At 41.4% G+C, this 25,402-nt stretch overlaps 1 protein-coding gene across 4 annotated transcripts in view; it reads right to left on the reverse strand.

The window, feature by feature from the left end:
• DENND5A (DENN domain containing 5A) overlaps positions 1 to 25,402 on the reverse strand; it is a 115,714-nt gene that overhangs the window by 15,368 nt on the left and 74,944 nt on the right. For 3 of the 4 annotated variants that reach the window (XM_077818394.1, XM_077818390.1, XM_077818393.1), the window contains 6 exons: positions 22,352 to 22,483; positions 16,498 to 16,650; positions 15,620 to 15,724; positions 12,795 to 12,879; positions 10,776 to 10,860; positions 8,215 to 8,343 (listed from right to left, as the gene is read on the reverse strand). In XM_077818394.1, coding sequence (XP_077674520.1) covers positions 8,215 to 8,343; positions 10,776 to 10,860; positions 12,795 to 12,879; positions 15,620 to 15,724; positions 16,498 to 16,650; positions 22,352 to 22,483 — 689 coding nt within the window. The remainder of the gene's footprint in view (positions 1 to 8,214; positions 8,344 to 10,775; positions 10,861 to 12,794; positions 12,880 to 15,619; positions 15,725 to 16,497; positions 16,651 to 22,351; positions 22,484 to 25,402) is intronic. The other variant, XM_077818391.1, reaches the window with a different exon arrangement.

Raw genomic sequence — 25,402 nt, forward strand, 5'->3', positions numbered from 1 at the left:
TGAGGCACCAGGAGCTCGCTGCCCAAGTACAATCCTGTTCAAGACCCTAGGTATGTTTTTGGGGCAGCTAGCCCCTCCCACCATTCATGCCACTGCAGCTACACTTCTATTTTTAACATGCTAGCTCAATCAGAGCAAGCGCAGGAATGTCTCTGCAAGCTGAAAATTATACCTTCCAGCTCCAGTTTAGATATACCCTTACACAGGTCCCCAGGACTGTTTAAGTAGTCCCTGGAGCATCCCAGGATTGGTAGTTTAGAGAAGCCATTCCCTCTACAGAGGAATCAAATGTAGACAAAGGGAAGCAATTGTGTATAGTGATCAGCATTATTTATTTTCTAAACACCACCTTGTGCTTGGACACTGTACAGGACCCAAAAGGAGAACTTACAATCTCTATCTTTACAAATCAAAATCCGAGTTGGAACAAACCCTGGCCTGATATTATTCACTAGTACATAGCGGTAATCATTATTTTTGTTAGGTTGATGCAGCTGCAGCCAAAAAGCCACAGAACAGACGTGTTCACTTTCTATTTATTGATTACAATATTATTTTTATGGATGACTACACAATACAGAATTACAAGAGACATCCAGAAATGAAGAGCAACTAAGCAAAAAAACTTCTCTCTTCTGCAGTATCACAACTAAAGAAATCAGCATTAATGAATATCCACAAAAGACGAGCATGCAAAGACAAATCAAACCAGCTCAACCCATTCTTATTAAGGACATAAGAATATTTAAACAGAAAAGATGTAAGAGCAGTATAAAATTTCTATCGCAACCAAGTGTATTATGGACAGATTGTTCCTTCTAGGCAGACCTCCTGACAACCTGCATCAATCTCAGAGAGTACATAGGAAAAGCTGTCAAGTGGATCACAGGCCAAAAATTTACAAAACAAATCAATAATTAACATATACAACATCCTCATTTATATAACCACCAAACCAATAATACATGTCACACAGAAAAATGTTTCACTGGAAATAAAGCTCCACAGTTTTAAATCAACTGAACTAGCCCTGAGCCACATGAGCAGTAGACCTCTGAGCACCTAATGGGTCAATGAGTCCATGTTTCACTTGTATAACTTGAATTGTGTGTTTAGACAACCTATCCAAGAGGCTAAATGTCGCTGGGGACCTTCGCCTGTTTGTATTTCACCTTTTGAAAATTTCTGATGGTGTTTCAACCAACTTCTGAACATTTTTATTCTTTATTTACTCAGAATGGACACTTTAAAAGTATTGGTATAACACAGCTCTCACTCCCTCTTAGTTTTCATATGCTATTACATTAGCCACTTTCACTGTATTGTATTATTCCAATCACTAAGTTATCTCAACACGCAAGATTTACAACTCCGAGCCCTTTTTTCAAAAGTAAGGTGCTTCAATAGTTCCTGCTCCTGCGTGTGAATATACAATTCAGCCTTTAGTCATGTAAAATGGGAACATACTGGTATCAGCATCCAGAAGCACATTTGAAATTTAGGCTCACCAGTGTCTTTGGAATTCTCTTACTTTCATTGTCCACAATTCTGGTTTGTGAAGAGACTGATCCCACAGAATTTCCTGGAACTGGCAGAAATTACTACAATGATCAAGACTGATTTTTCATTCTGGATTAATGTGGACATAAAGCTTCTTCCATATTTTAAAAAATGGCCTTAGAGATCTAAATCATTCTGCATAACCTTCCACTGCAATAAAGAATAGTGACTAGGCGGATACAAAACTAACTGGCCAATTCCTGATCCAGGACTTTTTCCATTTTCTAGGCCTCACTTTTTCTTAAGAAGCAGCAGATAAAAATTGCCAGAAGTGTGCAGTCATTATTACAAGGACAGTAAGGAAATGTAGCCAAGGGCTTTCCCCCCAGTCCTCATTATGTTCCTTTTTCAGACTGAATATATGTCTCAGTATGTCTGTCACACAGGGCAAAACCCATCCCTTTAATATTGCTAACTACAGCAGTTGCTTGGAAAATGCATTGGAGAATGAGACACATTGCATAGTTATAATTGTGGAAAAGCAGCATCACTTCCCCCTAACCTCAGCCGTGCAGAACACAATGTCATCCACAGCCTCAGAAACAACTCTGACATCATAATCAAAAAGGCTGACAAAGGAGGTGCTGTCGTCATCATGAATAGGTCGGAATAAGAACAAGAGGCTGCTAGGCAGCTCTCCAACACCACTTTCTACAAGCCATTACCCTCTGATCCCACTGAGGGTTACCAAAAGAAACTACACCATTTGCTCAAGAAACTCCCTGAAAAAGCACAAGAATAAATCCGCACAGACACACCCCTGGATCCCTGACCTGGGGTATTCTATCTGCTACCCAAGTTCCATAAACCTGGAAATCCTGGATGCCCCATCATCTCAGGCATTGGCACCCTGACAGCAGGATTGTCTGGCTATGTAGACTCCCTCCTCAGGCCCTACGCTACCAGCACTCCCAGCTATCTTCGAGACACCACTGACTTCCTGAGGAAACTACAATCCATTGGGGATCTTCCTGAAAACACCATCCTGGCCACTATGGATGTAGAAGCCCTCTACACCAACATTCCACACAAAGATGGACTACAAGCCGTCAGGAACACTATCCCCAATAATGTCACGGCTAACCTGGTGGCTGAATTTTGTGACTTTGTCCTCACCCATAACTATTTCACATTTGGGGACAATGTATACCTTCAAATCAGCGGCACTGCTATGGGTACCCGCATGGCCCCACAGTATGCCAACATTTTTATGGCTGACTTAGAACAATGCTTCCTCAGCTCTCGTCCCCTAAAGCCCCTACTCTACTTGCGCTACACTCATGACACCTTCATCATCTGGACCCATGGAAAAGAAGCCCTTGAGGAATTCCACCATGATTTCAACAATTTCCATCCCATCATCAACCTCAGCCTGGACCAGTCCACACAAGAGATCTACTTCCTGGACACTACGGTGCTAATAAGCGATGGTCACATAAACATCACCTTATACCGGAAACCTACTGACTGCTATTCCTACCTACATGCCTCCAGCTTTCATCCAGACCACACCACACGATCCATTGTCTACAGCCAAGCTCTATGATACAACTGCATTTGCTCCAACCCCTCAGACAGAGACAAACACCTACAAGATCTCTATCAAGCATTCTTACAACTACAGTACCCACCTGCTGAAGTGAAGAAACAGATTGACAGAGCCAGAAGAGTACCTAGAAGTCACCTACTACAGGACAGGCCCAACAAAGAAAATAACAGAATGCCAATAGCCATCACCTTCAGCCCCCAACTAAAACCTCTCCAACGCATCATCAAGGATCTACAACCTATCCTGAAGGATGACCCATCACTCTCACAGATCTTAGGAGACAGGCCAGTCCTTGTTTACAGACAGCCCTCCAACCTGAAGCAAATACTCACCAGCAACCACATACCACACAACAGAACCACTAACCCAGGAACCTATCCTTGCAACAAAGCCCGTTGCCAACTGTGTCCACATATCTATTTTCCGGACACCATCATAGGGCCTAATCACATCAGCCACACTATCAGAGGCTCGTTCACCTGCACATCTACCAATGTGTTATATGCCATCATGTGCCAGCAATGCCCCTCTGCCATGTACATTGGCCAAACTGGACAGACTCTACGTAAAAGAATAAATGGACACAAATCAGACGTCAAGAATTATAACATTCAAAAACCTGTCGAAGAACACTTCAATCTCTTTGGTCACTTAATTACAGACCTAAAAGTGGCAATTCTTCAACAAAAAAACTTCAAAAACAGACTCCAACGAGAGACTGCTAAATTGGAATTAATTTGCAAACTGGATACAATTAACTTAGGCTTGAATAGAGACTGGGAGTGGATGGGTCATTACACAAAGTAAAACTATTTCCCCATGTTTATTCCCCACCCCACCTCCCACTGTTCCTCAGACGTTCTTGTCAACTGCTGGAAATGGCCCACCTTGATTATCACTACAAAAGGTGTCCCCCCCCCCCCCGCCCGCTCTCCTGCTGGTAATAGCTCACCTTAAGTGATCACTTTTGTTACCGTGTGTATGGTAACACCCATTGTTTCATGTTCTCTATGTATATAAATCTTCACACTGTATTTTCCACTGCATGCATCTGATGTAGTGAGCTGTAGCTCACAAAAGCTTATGCTCAAATAAATTTGTTAGTTTCTAAGGTGCCACAAGTACTCCTTTTCTTTTTGCGAATACAGACTAACATGGCTGCTACTCTGAAACCTGTCACATTGCATGGTTATGTTCAGTGCAGCAATTCACATGGAAGTCCCCCCTCTAAAGAGCTGAAATGGCCTTGTTTAACACACTGCTCATCTGTGCTGACTGGAATGCTCTAATCCTTCTCTAACTAGAGCATCTAAAAATGTACAAACAGGCACTCAAGATTACTTACTACTAATGCCTGCTTATATGTAAGCAAAAAGAAAAGGAGTACTTGTGGCACCTTAGAGACTAACCAATTTATTTGAGCATAAGCTTTCGTGAGCTACAGCTCACTTCATCAGATGCATACTGTGGAAACTGCAGAAGACATTATATATACAGAGACCATGAAACAATACCTCCTCCCACCCCACTCTCCTGCTGGTAATAGCTTATCCAAAGTGACCACTCTCCTTACAATGTGTATGATAATCAAGTTGGGCCATTTCTAGCACAAATCCAGGTTCTCACCCTCTGCCCCCCTCCCCCCCACCCCCCCAAACTCACTCTCCTGCTGGTAATAGCCCATCCAAAGTGACCACTCTCTTTACAATGTGTATGATAATCAAGGTGGGCCATTTCCAGCATAAATCCAAGTTTAACCAGAACGTCTCGGGGGGGGGGGGGGGGGGGGAGGAAAAAACAAGGGGAAATAGGCTACCTTGCATAATGACTTAGCCACTCCCAGTCTCTATTTAAGCCTAAATTAATAGTATACAATTTGCAAATGAATTCCAATTCAGCAGTTTCTCGCTGGAGTCTGGATTTGAAGTTTTTTTGTTTTAAGATAGCGACCTTCATGTCTGTAATTGCGTGACCAGAGAGATTGAAGTGTTCTCCGACTGGTTTATGAATGTTATAATTCTTGACATCTGATTTGTGTCCATTTATTCTTTTACATAGAGACTGTCCAGTTTGACCAATGTACATGGCAGAGGGGCATTGCTGGCACATGATGGCATATATCACATTGGTGGATGTGCAGGTGAACGAGCCTCTGATAGTGTGGCTGATGTTATTAGGCCCTGTGATGGTGTCCCCTGAATAGATATGTGGGCACAGTTGGCAACGAGCTTTGTTGCAAGGATAGGTTCCTGGGTTAGTGGTTCTGTTGTGTGGTATGTGGTTGGTGAGTATTTGCTTCAGGTTAGGGGGGCTGTCTGTAGGCAAGGACTGGCCTGTCTCCCAAGATTTGTGAGAGTGTTGGGTCATCCTTCAGGATAGGTTGTAGATCCTTAATACTGTGTTGGAGGGGTTTTAGTTGGGGGCTGAAGGTGACGGCTAGTGGGGTTCTGTTATTTTCCTTGTTAGGCCTGTCCTGTAGTAGGTGACTTCTGGGAACTCTTCTGGCTCTCTCAATCTGTTTCTTCACTTCCGCAGGTGGGTATTGTAGTTCTAAGAATGCTTGATAGAGATCTTGTAGGTGTTTGTCTCTGTCTGAGGGGTTGGAGCAAATGCGGTTGTATCGCAGAGCTTGGCTGTAGACGATGGATCGTGTGGTGTGGTCAGGGTGAAAGCTGGAGGCATGTAGGTAGGAATAGCGGTCAGTAGGTTTCCGGTATAAGTGGTGTTTATGTGACCATTGTTTATTAGCACTGTAGTGTCCAGGAAGTGGATCTCTTGTGTGGACTGCACCAGGCTGAGGTTGATGGTGGGATGGAAATTGTTGAAATCATGGTGGAATTCCTCAAGGGCTTCTTTTCCATGGGTCCAGATGATGAAGATGTCATCAATATAGCACAAGTAGAGTAGGGGCGTTAGGGGACGAGAGCTGAGGAAGTGTTGTTCTAAATCAGCCATAAAAATGTTGGCATACTGTGGGGCCATGCGGGTACCCATAGCAGTGCCGCTGATCTGAAGGTATACATTGTCCCCAAATGTAAAATAGTTATGGGTAAGGACAAAGTCACAAAGTTCAGCCACCAGGTTAGCCGTGACATTATTGGGGATAGTGTTCTTGACGGCTTGTAGTCCATCTTTGTGTGGAATGTTGGTGTAGAGGGCTTCTACATCCATAGTGGCCAGGATGGTGTTATCAGGAAGATCACCGATGGACTGTAGTTTCCTCAGTAAGTCAGTGGTGTCTCGAAGGTAGCTGGGAGTGCTGGTAGTGTATGGCCTGAGGAGGGAGTCTACATAGCCAGACAATCCTGCTGTCAGGGTGCCAATGCCTGAGATGATGGGGCGCCCAGGATTTCCAGGTTTCAATCTCTCTGGTCATGCAATTACAGACATGAAGGTCGCTAACTTAAAACAAAAAAACTTCAAATTCAGACTCCAGCGAGAAACTGCTGAATTGGAATTCATTTGCAAATTGTATACTATTAATTTAGGCTTAAATAGAGACTGGGGAGTGGCTAAGTCATTATGCAAGGTAGCCTATTTCCCCTTGTTTTTTCCTACCCCCCCTCTCCCCCCGACGTTCTGGTTAAACTTGGATTTATGCTGGAAATGGCCCACCTTGATTATCATACACATTGTAAGGAGAGTGATCACTTTAGATAAGCTATTACCAGCAGGAGAATGGGGTAGGAGGAGGTATTGTTTCATGGTATCTGTGTATATAATGTCTTCTGCAGTTTCCACAGTATGCATCCGATGAAGTGAGCTGTAGCTCACGAAAGCTTATGCTCAAATAAATTGGTTAGTCTCTAAGGTGCTACAAGTACTCCTTTTCTTTTTGCGAATACAGACTAACGCGGCTGTTACTCTGAAACCTGTCTATATGTAAGCAGTTCATCTGCACGTCACTCTCCATTTTGAGTACATATTTGTATTTTTGTTTCTCTCATTTTGAGCTACATCTAGAAAATTAGTATCTGTTTCACTAAGAAGCAACACATAGGCAAGTGCTTTTGAGCATCTTCTTTTAAATCCTGTTACTTGTTCCACATGGATAAATGTTGCCAGGTTTAACAAATTACTTTGATGTCAGGGAATCAGGCCATGCCTACACATCAAGCACTAATGTATTCAGCTCTGGTCCTTAGCATTGCACCATGACTCCCAACTGCAAGGGCTTACCTACACACATTTTCTCTAAATAAGTGATACTGATTAATGAAATCCTGGTGCTTGTTATACTTAAATACTATACTTAGTTTCTCCTTTAATGTGTGTGTGTTTGTGTGTTTTATTTCCCCCTCATCCCTTAACTGTGGCAGCCACGTTGGCTCTCTCTGAAAAGGGGTAGTGTCAAGGCACAAACCTGTACTGTAACCCACAGTACCAATTTCCACCCACCACTTCTATCTTCCTTCAGAGTCCAAACAGTTTATTCAATCCCATGCTAATACTGAATAACTGCATAACTAGGATGTGAAAAACATGGGCACACAGCGTTGTGACTGCAGTTTTAGAGGACAAGCTGAAACTCTCTTCAGAGTTTGCCCTGAAGTTATTTATTTTTTTGTATTGTGGTAGCACCTAGAGTCCCTAGTCAAGATCAAGGCTGCATTGTGCCAGGCTCTGTATAGACACAGAGCGAGAATCCTTGGGGAAAAAGGAAATATTCCAGTTTTACACATGTGAGGGCTGATGTACAAAGACCCAACACTTAAAGGCCCTGAATCAAAGCACCTTAACAAACTGAAGCACACACTTGAGTCCCAATTGATTTAACCACTCAGGATGTCTCAGGTTGGGCACCCAAAATCACTAGTTACATTTGGAGACCGTGGCCTAAGTGACTGTCTAAGGTCACAGGAAGTCTATAGCAGAGCTGAGAACTGCACGCAGCTCTCCTAAGTCCCAGTCCAGGGCCTTAGCCACAGACCTTCCTTCCTCTCAAAACATGTCTGGTGCTATGAATGGCTTGTTAGCTCCATCACTGTAACACCTGATTGCACTGTTAAACAGATACGAGTCTGGACAAGTTTGCGTTTTTAAAGCTGAACAATTATAAAACAGGTTTGATTTTTAAAAGTTCTATTTAGGATAAGTAGACTTACTTTGTAAGTTCAAGATCTGAAAGAAGCTGCTTTAAATGTCTGGAGAGTAACTTCTTTTCCATGGACAGTCGAACCCAGGCCCTCGCCTTGCCAACGTCTGTTTTGATCTCACCAATATTCTGGATATGCCTAAAAAGGAAAACAAAGATAATCAGATGTTGATTAATAGTATCTCCACATCATCCTTTCAGATTTTTCACATCAAGCAGGGCTGGGGAAGGAATTTTGCCTTACAATATTTCATATCTTGACAACTGCTGGAAAAAAGAGAGGGCCATAAATTAATATAATTCATTATCTAAGTCCTCTGGTTAAAGAGGAATGCAAGACAGAAAGAGAAGTATCTGTACTGCAGTGGCCTATTTTCAGGATTCTAGACCATCCCATTACCTCACAATGATTTAAGGCTCACTCCTGTCCTTACAGACTCAGACTTTAAGGTCAGAAGAACCATAGAATATCAGGGTTGGAATGGACCTCAGGAAGTCATCTAGTCCAACCTCCTGCTCAAAGCAAGACCAATCCCCAATTTTTGGCCCAGATCCCTAAATGGTCCCCTCAGGGATTGAACTCACAACCCTGGGTTTAGCAGGCCAATGCTCAAACCACTGAGCTATCCCTCCCCCCTCTTGATCATCTAGTCTGACCTCCTGCACACCACTCCTGTAATAGACTCATAACCTCTGGCTGAGTTACTGCCATTCTCAAATCATGGTTTAAAGACTTCAGAAAGAATTCACCATTTATACTAGTTTAAACCTGCAAGTGACCCATGCCTCACCTACAGAGCCTGGCACAATGCAGTCTTGATCCTGACTGGAGACTCTAGGTGCTACCACAACACAAAAAAATAAATAACTTCAGGGCAAACTCTGAAGAGAGTTTCAGCTTGTCCTCTAAAACTGCAGTCACAATGCTTTGTGCCCATATTTTACATACATATTACAGGTAAGATCACGTTCCTTGAATAAATTCAGTTTACTTCCCCCTCTCCAAAATGTTAAGGTTAACCTGGAAAAACTCCAAGGAAAGGAAAACCTTTAAAAAAAAATGAATAAATTAAAGTTTTGTTTTGTTTAAAAAGAAAAAAAAACAGTATGAGCTGCAGTCAGACAAATAGCATTTCACAGAAACATCCAATCCATGCAGCTTTATTAAAGAGCATCTTCTGATTGCTGGTCAATCCAGGTTTCAAACTTTTTTTTTTCTTTAAACAGTCCAGAGGAAACTATAAATATCTATATTAAAAATGTAAAACCTTATTATTTGCTTAAATACACAACTCCTGTCACTAGATTTATTAATTGCAAAATTATCTCCCATATTTTATAGACCCTGTTCCAAAGTATTTAGTCCATTTCAGTTGTTCAATAAGCCTTATGCATTAGCATTGCACGCTGATAAATTTAAACTGAAAATATTCAAGTATGAATCAGGTGCAAGTGCAGTGGAGACTTTGAACTAATCATGATTAAGAGAAGAAATTATGGGAATCTGCATTACATCATGCTTTTCAACTGAAGAGATCAAACAACTAACTCCTAGAACTCTGTGGTAGGGATCATACCAATTTTACAGAGAGGGATACACAGACACAGAGAAGCTAAGTTATCTGCCAACACCACAGAGGAAATCGATAGAGCTACCAGGCCTCAGAATTAATCCATCTTCAAGTCTGAAAAGGTGTCTGTTACTAGAAAATGGCAAGTACAAAAAAGATGTATTTTCAGTTTTGAGTTTCATATTTTTCTGGCACTGGCTTTCACACTCTAAGTACATGCAATGGCCAATGCCCAGCCAAAACACTCTAAGGTTCAGAGGTTGTTGAGGTTCATCAGGAAATAGGGAGGAGTTCAGAACTGCCCAACCAGTTCCATAGTGATTGGGTAGATATGACCCTGTCCCCCGATCTCAGAGATAAGATACCACAGAGACAGCTCAGAAGACAGACAAGGAAGGAGATTTTTTAAAAAGTGTCCAGCTATAGTTATAAGCCAATGAGTATTACAGTGGAGATACTGTAGGCGTATGGTTCCCTCAGTGTGAAGCAAGTTTTCACTCAGGCCATTGAAAGGGTTTCACTATAATCTTTGGTAAATAACTTAGCAATTTCTTCCAGCTGAAGCACATTGCTTTTCCAGTTGAGCAAGCATCTCTTCCAGTTAAAACACATCAACTGCACAACCAGGAACTACAACCAAGCAAGTTTGAGCCTTGATATACCAAAGTTGGCCTTTATAATCCACAGTTCTTCATATCATGAAATTATCTTAGTCTTTCCAAGGATTATTGATGAAAGTCCTTTCATCCCCTTTTCTTTCATAACAGACTTTATGGAGGACAATAAGAGAGGGTGATTTTCATTATTTACATTAATTGAGCCTATTTTGTGGCAGAGCTCAGGTTCACTCAGAATGAAGATAGTGACCATACAAAACTCACATGAGCCATTCAGAATTATACTTTCTTCCAATGTTATTGAAGTAAACCTTTTACACTAGTTACTTACATAGGAATGAACACACAGATATTTAGGATTTCTTTTTCTGCCCCACACTAACCTCATATCCTGAATGAGAGAGATCCTCAGGGGCGACATGGCTGGGCTGGCATCCGACTTCCTCCTTTCTGAATCGAGAAGTACTCCTAAAGCGAGCAGAATATTTTTTTAATCAATGGAAAAATAATTCAAAGATTTAAAAGTAATATTTAAACAACACTTTGTGCCCGTAACACAACGGAAGTATTTAATAACATCTTGAGAGAAATGGTTTTCCCTCGAATCCAGAAATGGTACCTGGCCGCATACTTTTCTGTTGTCAGTGACACATGGTTTTGTGAAAACAATATGGCACAAATCAGTGCTGACTATGGCAGTATATTAAATCCATGGAAAAACATTGACTGTCTGTATACTGAGATGTTCAGGCAACTCATAATATGCTCAGCACTAGGACATATTAATAAGCTTTGACATATCCAGGATTGGCGTGAGACCAAAGAGTGGGATCTAAACAGACTATTTATCACTGAAGTATTATTTTCTAAAACGAGTTCTTCACTTCCTTCCCAAATGAGCTAAAACAAGTTGGCATTATTGACATTGGAGAATTCGGGGTTAAATGATATGCATACAATATATCCAATGCATCACAGTCTTAAAACACAGAAATGGGTAATACAAGAACCCAAAAATCTGCAATTTAAATGCTAAACAAACAATGCCACCTCTATATCATACTTCAAACACTATACTGTGAGCAATCACCTGCTCTCAGTCTCAAGCTGGAGAGCACAGGATCAGCAGTTACTTTCGAACCCAGGGCACCAGAATGGGAATCAGGAGACCTAGGTTCTATTCACTGCTCTGCCTTTGACTACCTGAATGACCATGCACGGACGGGTTACTAAGGGTCAAATTCTCTGCTGGCATACCGACTGAATTTGGGCAAAGAATTTGGCCCTAACAGCTGTCTGTGCCTCAGTTTCTCCTTCGGTAAAATGGTAACTAAAGAGCTTTACCCACATTTGTAATGCACTGACTTAAGTGTATTATTGTACTTTCTCTTTTTTTTTTTTCAAAAGACACCTGTTTGATGAAAGCAAATTTTACACTAAATGGAGGGTATTTACACTGCATAAGGGAACTTATATTGTAGAGCAGTGGTCCTCAAACTATTGTACTGGTGACCCCTTTCACATAGCAAGCCTCTGAGTGCACCCCCCCCTTATAAATTAAAAACACTGGTTTATAAACTTAACACCATTATAAATGCTGGAGCCAAAGCAGGGTTTAGGGTGGAGGCTGACAGCTCGCGCCCCACCATGTAATACCCTTGTGACCCCCAGAGGGGTCCCGACCCCCAGTTGAGAACACCCGTTGTAGAGGAAGAAATACTTAGTTCCCCACTCTATTAATATGAAAGAAATTATAAGCTTCCCATGTGTTCCTACCTATAAGTATAGTTAATTATATTTAACTACATATTAGGTACCACCAGTAAAAGTTATACATACAGCATATTACTGAAACCCTATTTATGTTGTGTTTGGATTTTAAAACAGGATGGATAATTTCATACTCAGTAATGAATCTACGCATGTTTAAGAAGGGGTAAAGAAAAATCATGCTTCACAGCAGAGGATGACTATTTCATGGGTTAGAAAGGGATCTTCCACCTTATGTACATCACTGCATGATTGGCTAGGTGTATCAAACAGATTTATTTTTGGCCTGTCTCTGAAACATCATGTATTGGTAGGACACCAAGCACCAGTTAACAGGATACCAGTCTTGAACAAGAAATCCTACACAAAACAATTGGAAAACAAGTCTACCCCATGTAAATACTGCAGTCAACAAATCAGTCTCAACAGTTATGTGAAAATGACATCATCATCATAGTAAATCTCATCCTCTAAAACCTGGAGCAGTGGAGAATTATAGTATTCTGCTTGATGTGCATAATTTGGAATTGGTTTGAAGAGACTAAAACCTAGTAATTTGGACATTTTGACCATTTTTAGAGGTGTTCAACTAGTACTTCTGAAAACCCTTCTGTAATATAAGCCAACGTTACCTGAGGTACTGAAGCTACCTGAAGTGGGCTTTCTCTGCCTATTTTCTTGGTAATGTAATAAGTGAGACCACAAAGCGGATTTTCCCTAAAATTAAAAAAAAATTGATTGGTAACATTGTATTTAACAATGCAAATAAATGAATGTCTGTTGAGTTTAATAAAAACTGAAAATTAAAAAACACTAAAAGTAACATTTACAACAACAGTTTGTTCTAAAGATGTTTTGTTTTCCCTATCGATATCATTGATAAAAAAGAAAAAAAAACAAGAAACCAAAGAGGTAGGAGGAGGTAAAAAGCTGGAAAAAGGACAGTAGAACAAAAGGAGAAGTGTAAATGATTTGTAAAAGGAACTGTCCTGCATATCCGCTCTTGGTGTTTTTTTAAAGAAAGAAACTAGCTGGACCTACAGATTCCGGTAACTGAACAAATCAGCTGAGCGTCACTTCTCATTGTTTATCAAGATGTGACCAAAACATTTATTTAAATACATACTACAAAGTGATGTGTACTACAGAGTGATGTCTCATGACCCTGTAACCTGAGTTTGTAGCTATCTCACCCACCGAATGGGGAAGAGATGCACAATCGGACAGGGCAGACTCTTTGGCTATGTCTACACTTAAAACACTACAGCAGCACAGCTGCAGTTGCACTGCCATAGCTATTCAGTGTAGACACTCACTACCGCAACGGGAGAACCCTTCCGTCACTGTAGTTAACCAACCACCCCAAGAAACAATAGCTAGGTCAAAGGAAGATTTTTTCCATCAACCTAGTGCTGTCTACACCAGGGGCTAGGTGGGCATAGATACGTCTCGCAGGGGTGTAAATTTTTCACATCCCTGAGAGATGTAGCTATACCAGTGGAACTTTTCAGTCTACCGCAGCCCTGAGTCTACAACAGTCTACCCAAGCTGATGGTGGAGTTTGAAAGCTACTTTTTCAGATCCTCCAAAGATTTTTCCAAGTTCCTCTAGCAAAGAGAGCGAAGGGCCTCATCACAAATGTAAAAACAAACAAAACAAAACAAAACAAAACCCCACATGCAGGAAAATAAAGAATTTCAAATAAAGTTTGAAGCTGTTTTTATAGATAGTAAAGAAATTTTAAAGGACAACATTCAGAATGCAGTATTTAGGACACTGTAAGCCAAAGGTAAAATATATACTTTTAGTCAATATGCTGGCTTCCTAAAAAGGGTCAGGAAACGCTAAAAGATGAGGTGGTGAGATTTATCACAGACTCATCACAAACAGAGATTCTCAAGTTCACCCTAAAGCTATTTGTGAATGACAAATCAAGTGCTACTGAAGTCACAGAAGGCACCAATAACCAAATAGGGACTATCCAGTACATTGATTGGATGCACTTCCTCAGTAAATGATTTGTAAGTAACAGATTCCTTTAGGAAGCTAACAGTTAATTGGGAATTCCAGGAAAGGATTGGGAATCATATGTTTCTGCTAAATGAGTAGATTAGAAAGTTTTTTGCATATTTATAAGGATATTATTGTTGTTCAAAAAGAGAAGCTGTTTGTACAGCAAAAGGGCTGTCAAACCTTGGCTTTATTGGGGGGTTACCTATTTGCACCTGCAGTGAGTAGGCACCACTGATGTCATTTAAAACATCTAAACAGCTTATTGTCAGGGTGCAAATAATTGAGGGGTGAATTCTGCAGGTGCAAAAAGAAAAGTCGACTTTAAAAATCTAGCCCAACTTGTTCAGTTCTGCAAGTAATGTGGACAGGGAGAATTAGTGTCTCTGATATACAGACCTACAAGGGATTTATTCCAAGGTATTATTCCCACACAAATTATGGTGGTAGGTTTCTAAAATATAAAGCAGTAAATATGTCTCAGTTATGACAGTGTAAGGAAATCTGCTTTCAAAAATGTGTTTCCTGAGAACGTAACAAAAAGTCATCCCTTCCTCCCCCTGCCCCCAAGAAGTCTGTTTTCTCATTAGTGTATCTGGAAGGTCCATTGTGGAAACCGAAATGTACAATGGGCCTTGCAAAAGGACGGGTATGAAAATCATTCAGGGAGATGGTCACAGCCAAAATACTATTTCTGGGGGGAAACAAATGCATACTCAGATACGTTCTGGCAACTCAGTACAGCAACTGCCGAGGATAGCATATGCTCCCAGTGCTGGAACACCTCTGAAGAAGGCAAATAAGCAAAGGTCTCTACAGAATATGGAAACAGCAATACCAGTGAGTACTGAGAAGAAATCATACTGTACGCATCTGCCTGTTTCTTTCACCAGCACGTTACTATTTGGACAGTTAGAGGAGAGTAATGATGATGCAAGTTACAAGTATAAAGAGGAGAAGGAGACAGCACAAAGGAAGGAGGGGAAAAAATCAAGGTCTTCATATACGTTTAGGCTGGACCAGACTGACAAGGTCACTAGATCCTACATTGCATGATCATACTGGATCAGTTGAGGCAGGAGGTGGGCTTTGGTCAGTTGATGGGTGTAGAGTTTAACAACACATGAAAGAACCAGTTGGTAGCTATGTGGAACGAAACAGATCGATCAGCAGGGAAACAGGCAAAAGCATGGGGTGGGGGAGGGAAGCCATCTTCATTACTATGGTCTGCTGAGAAGGAATTGGCTCATTATTGGACAAATCAATTTATAAATAGACTTTCACAATTTTAATAGAGGCCAGAGTACATGTCGGATTAGTAGTGCTTTTTACTTTGGATCACAGCGTTAGATGCACTGCACTTCCTGCATCAGACCTCCAATTATTCTACCACAACAGACCGTTCAGCACTGTTTGCCAACATCTGCAATCAATCCAAAGCATTAACCTTATGTGGGGTTGGCCGCCTGGTTGTCTGAAAGGCCCAAATCTGAGTTGAAGCAGAGTATACTGATGCTCTGTCTTCTAGGATGAAAGTAGTACAGCTTCTATCCTAAGTAGTATACAAGAGGGAAGGGGAGAGTCAGACGATATACCTTCACATAGAGAAACTACTGTTATAGTCTGAATGAGAGCAGATTTAGGCAATGGCGGCACGGATGCAGAGGACAGAGCAATTGGATTAAGGCTGCCTGGATTAAACGTATTTACTCTGCAAAATACTTCCTTTAAACAAATCAGCATTCAAGTCCCTTTCCCCCTCCCCACACACACAGGGGAAAGGAGGAAGAAACAACATCTCCCATGCTGTCTACTCTCACAGGAGAGCCCAAACAGCTGGAGCTCTATAATAAAAGGAAAGTGGCTAGCTAGAGGCCTTGTAAACGTCAATTGACCACCTCTAAATATGTACCATGCTTAGTGAGAACAAACAAAAGAAAGGGGAAAAAAGGGGGTTTATAGTTTTGTAAATTAAGCTACCGTGCTTGAGGACAAATCCCCACATCACATAACCAGTTAATAGCATGACAAACTGCAAGCTCTTAAGTCCGCACAGCTACAGTAAGAGAGAACATTAAAAATGGATAGATAAATAGATAAAAACTATTATTCTGTAAACAGACAAATAAAATAGTAAGCAGGCATTCAGAAAGTCATCCCTGAGAGTACAATTGTATACTATACTTTGAGCAGGGGGGGATTAGCTCGGTACCAGAATTGTTGAATTTTAAGAGTATAGAATAGAATTGAAAAAAATTAAATTAAAAAAGAAACAGTGAAAAAATGGCTGTAAAGTTGTAAATTCTGTGAAATACCATTATTTACCTGTTTGACCTGTAGACCATGACTCCATATCCTTTCTAAGAGATCACAAAGACTGGCTATTAACGTATTCTCTTCTACACCTGTGATGTTCACCTCACCATGACCTAGTTCCACAGCTTCTCGACCCATTTTTTCAACCAGCATCCTCTTGGTCTTGAAAAGAAGATGGCAAAAAAAAGTTATTCTTACACACCAGGAACTGCTACGATCCTTCACAGTCTTTAAATTCCTTTACAATAGTAACAGAGTGATAATACAATTGGGCTTATACTGTACCCTTGACAAGCTAGTGCCGAAACACATTTCTCTTATTTCACTAATAGTCCTCCATTATGTGGCATCACCAGTATTGATCACCTGACAGCCTTTAAGTAATCCTATTCCTCTAGAGTGACCCTCCTGGGGGTTCCTGAGCAGTAGCAAGGTGGACAGGGAAGAGCAAACTAGTCCAGATTCAAAATTAGCTTGTTCTCTTCAGAAAGCTCCCTATCTGAAATGGAGACAGTGAAAAGAATGAGGCTCTTGCTACCCTCTAGCTGTGGCACAGTCCCCTAAAACAGAGAAGGTAGCCAGGGAGCCCTCTCACTGAGAAAGGAAGGTGTAAGGCAGGGGTGGCCAACCTCTGGCTCCGGAGCCACATGCAGCTCTTCAGAGGTTAATATGCGGCTCCTTGTATAAGCACCGACTCTGGGGCTAGAGCGACAGGCTCCAATTTTCCAATGTGCTGGGGGGTGCTCATTGCTCCACCCCTGGCTCTGCCACAGGCCCTGTCCCCACTCCATCCCTTCCCGCCCCCTCCCCTGAGCCTGCTGTGCCCTCGTTCCTCCCCCATCCCTGCCAGAGCCTCCTGCACCCCACAAAACAGCTGATTGGGAGGTGCGGGCAGGTGCTGATCGGTGGGTGGGAGGCGCTGGGAGCAGGGGAGGGGGGAGCTAACATGGGGCTGCTGACATATTACTGTGGCTCTTTGGCAATGTACATTGGTAAATTCTGGCTCCTTCTCAGGCTCATGTTGGCCACCCCTGCTGTAAGGACTCTCTGTGATAGACAGGAATGGTCCTATTTATCCAGGCTATGTCTCCTCTGGGTGAAGCTGAGAAAGACTTGGGAACACCCTACCGTCAGCATGCTGTTCCTGTGAGCCCCCATCTGAATGTTGTTTTTCCAAGAGGAATCCTTTCCTGGGTATCCAGGAGGACATATAATCTGTCCTACTTGTCCCTGGAGTCTGCAGGTGGCTGCTGTAGTGGTCTGTGGGTGTCATGCATGCTGCTGTCTCCCCTGCAGTGACCAGGTTCACAGCCACTCCTGCCCTTGCTATGGACTGATAACGGCAGTTCCGTCTGATATAGCAGTGGTGGGGAGGGGTCAGAATGAACCTGCTGTCTGTGGATGCAGGGATAGAGGCACAAGCAGATGAAGACAACTCACATTCATCCAGCCAGGTGGCAGCCACATCACAGAAAAGATGTATTCTTGTAACAGGTTTACTTTACCATTCTAACAATATCTATATGAAGTTGTCCTCATGAACAGGTTTTTAAACAGGTTTATTATTAAACGTTTGAACTATGGTAGCTTCCGAAGTCGCCAGTCAGGATCAGGGCCCCTGTGCTGGGTTCTATGACAGTCATAAATAATGAGACAGTCCTTGCAATGGATAATTTATTCACTGCAATAGGCTAGAACAGAGTTATATGAGAGGCTGTACTTTAGAATATGTATATGCCGAACATTGTGTAGCCTTGTGGATAGAATATTAGAACCCAGCTCTCCTGGTTTCTATTTCTAGATCTGTCAGATTTAGTGAGACTGTGGGAAAGTCACTTAAATTTCTCACTTCCTCAATCTGCCTATCTATAAAGCAGAGATAATAATTTAGCCAGGTTTGACAGTGCTTTGAGTGAGAGCTAGAGATGATAAAAGCTAAGTATTTTATATGCATTTATAAAATATAAGCATCCATATTTATTGCCTCTCAGTGATTCATGTATCAAATGTTCTCCGTTCAATCATAAAAATATTGAGAGTGGGATTTTTAAAAGTACATAAGTCTCTTAGTTACACAAGCGCCCCTGAAAATCCACTTTGAAAGTCAGCGAGTTTTAATAAGTGCTTTTGAAAATACCTCCTACGAAAAACTTGTCCAGAGATCTGAGACTCTAGTTGTCTCTTTTCTAGCTCATGCACCTTTTCAAGTAATCAAGTTCTGCAGACCAAATTAGGCCCTCATTTACACCTGGGCAACGCCATGGTCTTTGACTTATGTCCTCAGCGTTATCTAGGCAACTCTTTCCTTCCAAGGGTTTACACAGGTGTAAACGAATGGAATTTAGGGGCAGTCTATCATGAAGAGCAGTACCATAAGCTGCATATAGTCCCATTGCAGTCAGTGGAAGAACAGGCCTGATCCAAAACCTACTGAAATCAGTGAGAGCTTTTCGATGGATTTCAACAGACTGTGTATTAGACTAAATGAGCACAGTAATTAACTAAATTTTTATTCATGACTGAGAGTCCACAATCTGGCTCTTAACAAGTATGTTGATGATGCAAAAGATAAAATAGAATCCAGTGCAGTTAAAAAGAAATCGGATAACCAAATATTCGAAAGGAACAGATCTATTGAATAAAAGAGAAGTGCCATTTTTACACAGTCACTTTGCAGAGTAAAGCCATGCTTTAATTTTCATTACCTGCTTCAAACTGACCTTGGGAACTACCGTAATCCTGTCACATCCTAGAAACTAGGCATCACTTTTCAGCTCTAGGTATCTAATCCATTTGATGTAACAGTATATTACATTAATCTGTTTTATCTACCATAGTCTGTTTTTGAACCTCTCTGAAAATGGTTTGTCAGTGACCTGGTATTGCCAAGTTATCCTCTCAGTATGCCCAGTGCAAGTTATTTCATTGTCTAATTGACCTCACTGCTATTATTCACAGGGCACATACCAACAATGCAACAGCAGCTAAAAATCAATCCTAATAAACCAAATTACATTTTCTATTTTTAGTTTCAAACTATCACTTCTTTATACACTGTCCTTAACCACCTTCAGAAAAGTCCTCACCCTTTTTATGTTATGACCTCCCAAGCACTGACATTTACCATATGCTTCTTATGTCATCTTTTCTCTATGGATGTATCCATTTCTCCTAATCTCTTACCGTAGATCATTTTTCATAATTTTTGCTGCTATTCTTAAGCATCTTTCTAATTCATCCATGTCTAAGGAGAGCTAATTAATGGGCTCATCTGAAATGTTGCAAGTATCTCATGCCAACAGTCATAAGCATCTCAAAATGGGGAAGAGATGGCCAGCCCTCTGTGGAGATAGAGGTGGTTAGGGACTATTTAGAAAAGCTGGACGTGCACAAGTCCATGGGGCCGGACGAGTTGCATCCGAGAGTGCTGAAGGAATTGGCGGCTGTGATTGCAGAGCCATTGGCCATTATCTTTGAAAACTCGTGGCGAACCGGGGAAGTCCCGGATGACTGGAAAAAGGCTAATGTAGTGCCAATCTTTAAAAAAGGGAAGAAGGAGGATCCTGGGAACTACAGGCCAGTCAGCCTCACCTCAGTCCCTGGAAAAATCATGGAGCAGGTCCTCAAAGAATCAATCTTGAAGTACTTGCATGAGAGGAAAGTGATCAGGAACAGCCAGCATGGATTCACCAAGGGAAGGTCATGCCTGACTAATCTAATCACCTTTTATCATGAGATTACTGGTTCTGTGGATGAAGGGAAAGCAGTGGATGTATTGTTTCTTGACTTTAGCAAAGCTTTTGACACGGTCTCCCACAGTATTCTTGTCAGCAAGTTAAGGAAGTATGGGCTGGATGAATGCACTATAGGGTGGGTAGAAAGCTGGCTAGATTGTCGGGCTCAACGGGTAGTGATCAATGGCTCCATGTCTAGTTGGCAGCCGGTGTCAAGTGGAGTGCCCCAGGGGTCTGTCCTGGGGCCGGTTTTGTTCAATATCTTCATAAATGATCTGGAGGATGGTGTGGATTGCACTCTCAGCAAATTTGCGGACGATACTAAACTGGGAGGAGTGGTAGATACGCTGGAGGGGAGGGATAGGATACAGAAGGACCTAGACAAATTGGAGGATTGGGCCAAAAGAAATCTGATGAGGTTCAATAAGGATAAGTGCAGGGTCCTGCACTTAGGACGGAAGAATCCAATGCACCGCTACAGACTAGGGACCGAATGGCTAGGCAGCAGTTCTGCGGAAAAGGACCTAGGGGTGACAGTGGACGAGAAGCTGGATATGAGTCAGCAGTGTGCCCTTGTTGCCAAGAAGGCCAATGGCATTTTGGGATGTATAAGTAGGGGCATAGCGAGCAGATCGAGGGACGTGATCGTCCCCCTCTATTCGACATTGGTGAGGCCTCATCTGGAGTACTGTGTCCAGTTTTGGGCCCCACACTACAAGAAGGATGTGGATAAATTGGAGAGAGTCCAGCGAAGGGCAACAAAAATGATTAGGGGTCTAGAACACATGACTTATGAGGAGAGGCTGAGGGAGCTGGGATTGTTTAGCCTGCAGAAGAGAAGAATGAGGGGGGATCTGATAGCTGCTTTCAACTACCTGAAAGGGGGTTCCAAAGAGGATGGCTCTAGACTGTTCTCAATGGTAGCAGATGACAGAACGAGGAGTAATGGCCTCAAGTTGCAGTGGGGGAGGTTTAGATTGGATATTAGGAAAAACTTTTTCACTAAGAGGGTGGTGAAACACTGGAATGCGTTGCCTAGGGAGGTGGTGGAATCTCCTTCCTTGGAAGTTTTTAAGGTCAGGCTTGACAAAGCCCTGGCTGGGATGATTTAACTGGGAATTGGTCCTGCTTCGAGCAGGGGGTTGGACTAGATGACCTTCAGGGGTCCCTTCCAACCCTGATATTCTATGATTCTATGATTCATACATTTCCCCCCTCTTTCCCGGACACTCTAACAACATCTCTATTACTTGCAAACTTTTCACATCCAATGGTGCCTTACTCCCATAATGGAAGAGTTAAAATCAAAGGGCCATATCCTCAGCTGGTGTAAATCAATGTATTTCCATTTATTTCAATGGAGATATGCCAGTTTATACCAAGTGAAGGTCTACAAAGAACAAAGCACAGAGACAGATTATCTGGAGTGCCTACATATTCACAATTTCTGTTTTTGTAAGTCAGAATAACGAAAATGTATAGATTTTACCAGGCATTATATATGATAGTCCAAATTAACTCTGACTTCAGGGAAGAATTTAAGTAAGAGTTTATGGAAGAGTTATTCTCTTTAATGTTATATGAAACAGCAAAGCAACTTTGATGATGTTTACTCAAATATATCAGTCAAAATAATTCTACAAACTGGGACCAGATTTCTTAGGAAAAAGGTGTTTTCTGCAGTTCGTTAACTCACTTCATTTTAACAATTAAATACAGTGTCTAGATTTTCACTGTATTTTCTCTCTTGTAGGACATTTTAAAAATATTCTCAGAATGAACCATTCAAAACTAGATTGGACAATACACCAGAAAATGTATGGCTGGGAACAATCCTAGACTGGCAGGAAAACAGAGACCTACCAGAGCATCTGATCTTTCTTACTTCTATAATTTTGTTTTTATAGTACGTCTCCAAACAGGAAAAGTCTCCAATCTTTTCAGGATATCTAAACCACATCCATTTATTTATTAAAGGGACATACAATCCCCAAAAGAGACAGTGTAGACCAGTTTCAGATTATGCATACATCTGAGGGTGTGCGCGTGTGTGTATAAAAAGTGAGTTTAGTTTTACTAACTATAGACCAGCAAGGTGTGGGGATGAGAAGTCATGTTCTCTACGTTACCTTATTTCGGCATTCCTTCAGTAAGCCTTCAACAAATTTCCAGTTTGTTTGTGCAATTACCGATGGAGAGAGGTTAGACAGCTTAGGCTGACGAATGGTGCTGCCCAGATTCCTGGCTTCTTGGATATACTTCTGTACAAAGATAGAAAAAACAAATGTACCCAAAAACAAGAGTGACAAAATGGTATACAGTAGCTACGAATCACAGTGTCAAACAATCTGTCTTTGCTGCCCCCATGCCCAGAAGGGAAAAAGATCACACAATCTTTCAAAAGAATGCTCCTTTAAAAAGGATAAAGAGATTTACTGTATTATTTAACTGAGTTAAGATCCCATATAAACTGTCCAGCTAGCATCAGCATGCAGTTGAGTCTTTGATTAACACAAACACAAACCCGTTTGGATGCATAGAGTTTTCATTTCTCCCTCCACTACTACAGAGTCTTTCCTTTTTCTCCTCTAAAAAAGGCGTGTAATTATAGCTATACATACCTGATATTACTGTCAAAGTGAAACAGTCCTTCCAAATGTGATTATTTTGCAGGTAAGTAATGACGCTTTTGGTGGAGGAACAAGTGTGACAGTAAAGGTATGTCTCTACTGCAATCAGACACCTGCAGCTGGCCCGTGCCAGCTGGCTTGGGCTAAGGGGCTGTTTACCCGCAATGTAGACATTTTGGCTCGGGCTGCACCGAGAGAGGGTCCCAGAGTACAGTCTGCCTGAGCCTGAACATCTACATGGCACTTAATTAGCCCATTAGCCCGAGTCCAAGCCAGCTGGCACAGACCAGCTGCGGGCATCTAACTGCAATGCATACATACCCTAAATGGCTTTGTCAGGTGATTAAAGACAGAAGCTAAGCGAAGGAGTGTGATAACTGAAGCAGCAGTTTATTGTGAATAGGCTCCAATATTACAAATCTAAAAAAGAACCATCAACATTTTAGAGGAAAAATGATTTCCTTGACTCATGAAAGATCTGTGCTGCTAATGTTGCTGCATTCTGATGGATGGATCAATATGTATTTCAGTGACACTTGTGAGAGGGCAGCATTTGATTGTTCTGGATTGTGACTGACTGAAATCCTACTCTTGCTACATCATAATGAATAAAGTGTTCATCTTTTGCCAAAAAAAAAAAAAAACCAAAAAATCCACGCTTTATCTGCCTTCTGAAACAGTCTAAAGAACTATGAAGTACATATATTTAACTATGCATCTTTGATGTCATGACTACAGGTCATGTTATACATATGACATACCAGGTAAAGCTCTGACACAGATTTTATAGAGGGTCTGAAAAGCCAGTCATGCTGGTCCCAGTCTAAATATAATCGCAAATGAAGCTCTGGCAAGGAAAAATCCAGATGCTGGCAGGAGAGGTTTGTAGCAAACAATCAGACAGCCCATGTTAAGCAAAAGTACGGTAAGCAGATATGATAAAAGCGTGCATGCAAAAACAGAAAAGAAAACAATTAAGACAGAACTCAATGCCATTTAAAGCTCAGACTAATAAATAAATATGCAACATAAAACCCGTAAATAATGAAAGCTTATATAAAGGAAAGAGCAAATAAAGCATTTAAACACTATAATTGTGATGAGATTAAACAAAGAATTAAAATGAACTATGTCCTTTACTGCATACTTGTGATAAAATTTCACAAGAGTCTTAAGAGTTGTCAAATCTCAACTTCAAAGTTTCTTTCTAGACCAGTGGTTCCCAGACTTGTTCTGCCCCTTGTGCAGGGAAAGCCCCTTGCGGGCCGAGCCAGTTTGTTTACCTGCCATGTCTGCAGGTTCGGCTGATCATGGCTCCCAGTGGCCGCGGTTTGCTGTGCCTGACCAATGGGAGCTGCTGGAAGCAGTGGCCAGTACATCCCTCGGCCCGGGCTGCTTCCAGCAGCTCCCATTGGCCTGGAGCAGTGAACCGCGGCCAGTAAAAGCCGCGATCGGCTGAATCTACAGACACGGCAGGTAAACAAACTGGCCCAGCCCGCCAGGGGCTTTCCCTGCACAAGCAGCGGAACAAGTTTGCGAACCACTGTTCTAGACAATTGCCTCAGACCATCAATTTAATTTTTATTTTTACCAATCCCTGCCTACCAGCCACAAGGATTTTCACTTCTCCACTCAAAAACCCTCAAAATTACTCCCTTACAGCTGTGACAGACTAATGGGGAAAATCTGGAATTATGTGGGTGGGGTTCCCCGTGGATAAAGTACCCAACAGATTTTGGTACCACTCTAAATAAATATCTAAAATAAGTTAACCCTACGGACAAGAATAGCTCCATCTGCTGAACACATTTTTGCAATATGGTTCATAAGATATATTATTTACCTCACATACTAAGGTAGCTGCTCTCCAATAATTAACCATTTGCTAAGTATATTCAGCTTTCGTTAAAAAAAATCTTTCTGAAAAATGGAAAGTGACTATTTACATGTATAATTACAGTTTGATACCTCAACGGTTCACACCTGCTAGCACCATATTTGTCAAAAACAATGTCAGATTATTGACTAACTACTACTCACTTTCTCTTTCTTCTCCTAAATGGAAGATGTTACTGAGACACAGCACCATAAAGAGCATGTGAAAGAAGTAAATGTTCCTTATTTGTACAATCAAAGTGCACAAACCCCTTTTTCTTTTTTAATATAGTTACAAAAGAGATGACATCTAATTTTATCTCCAACTACAATTTTTACAACCAAGTCACAAAATCCTGGAAAATAGGGTTTACAATGGAAAGTGCAGTTCAACCTTTTATATCATTGTTCACATATAATGATGGAATGAATGAACAAGAAAATATATTTCAAAAAAAATTTCCTGCAAGCATCTTGGTATAAACTTTAAAGAGAACAAGGTTAAAAGATTCTTCACCCAAACATAAAATAATGTATCCCAAAGCTTTATTTTTTGTTTATATATAAGCACATATCCATTCAAATATTTTAAAAAGAAATCAGAACACTGGAAAAATGATTCTCATATTACATTTAACCACTATATTTTTTGTGCAATGGATGGTCAGAGAACTA

This window comes from Eretmochelys imbricata, chromosome 6, assembly GCF_965152235.1.
Source record: "Eretmochelys imbricata isolate rEreImb1 chromosome 6, rEreImb1.hap1, whole genome shotgun sequence".
NCBI lineage: Eukaryota > Metazoa > Chordata > Testudines > Cheloniidae > Eretmochelys > Eretmochelys imbricata.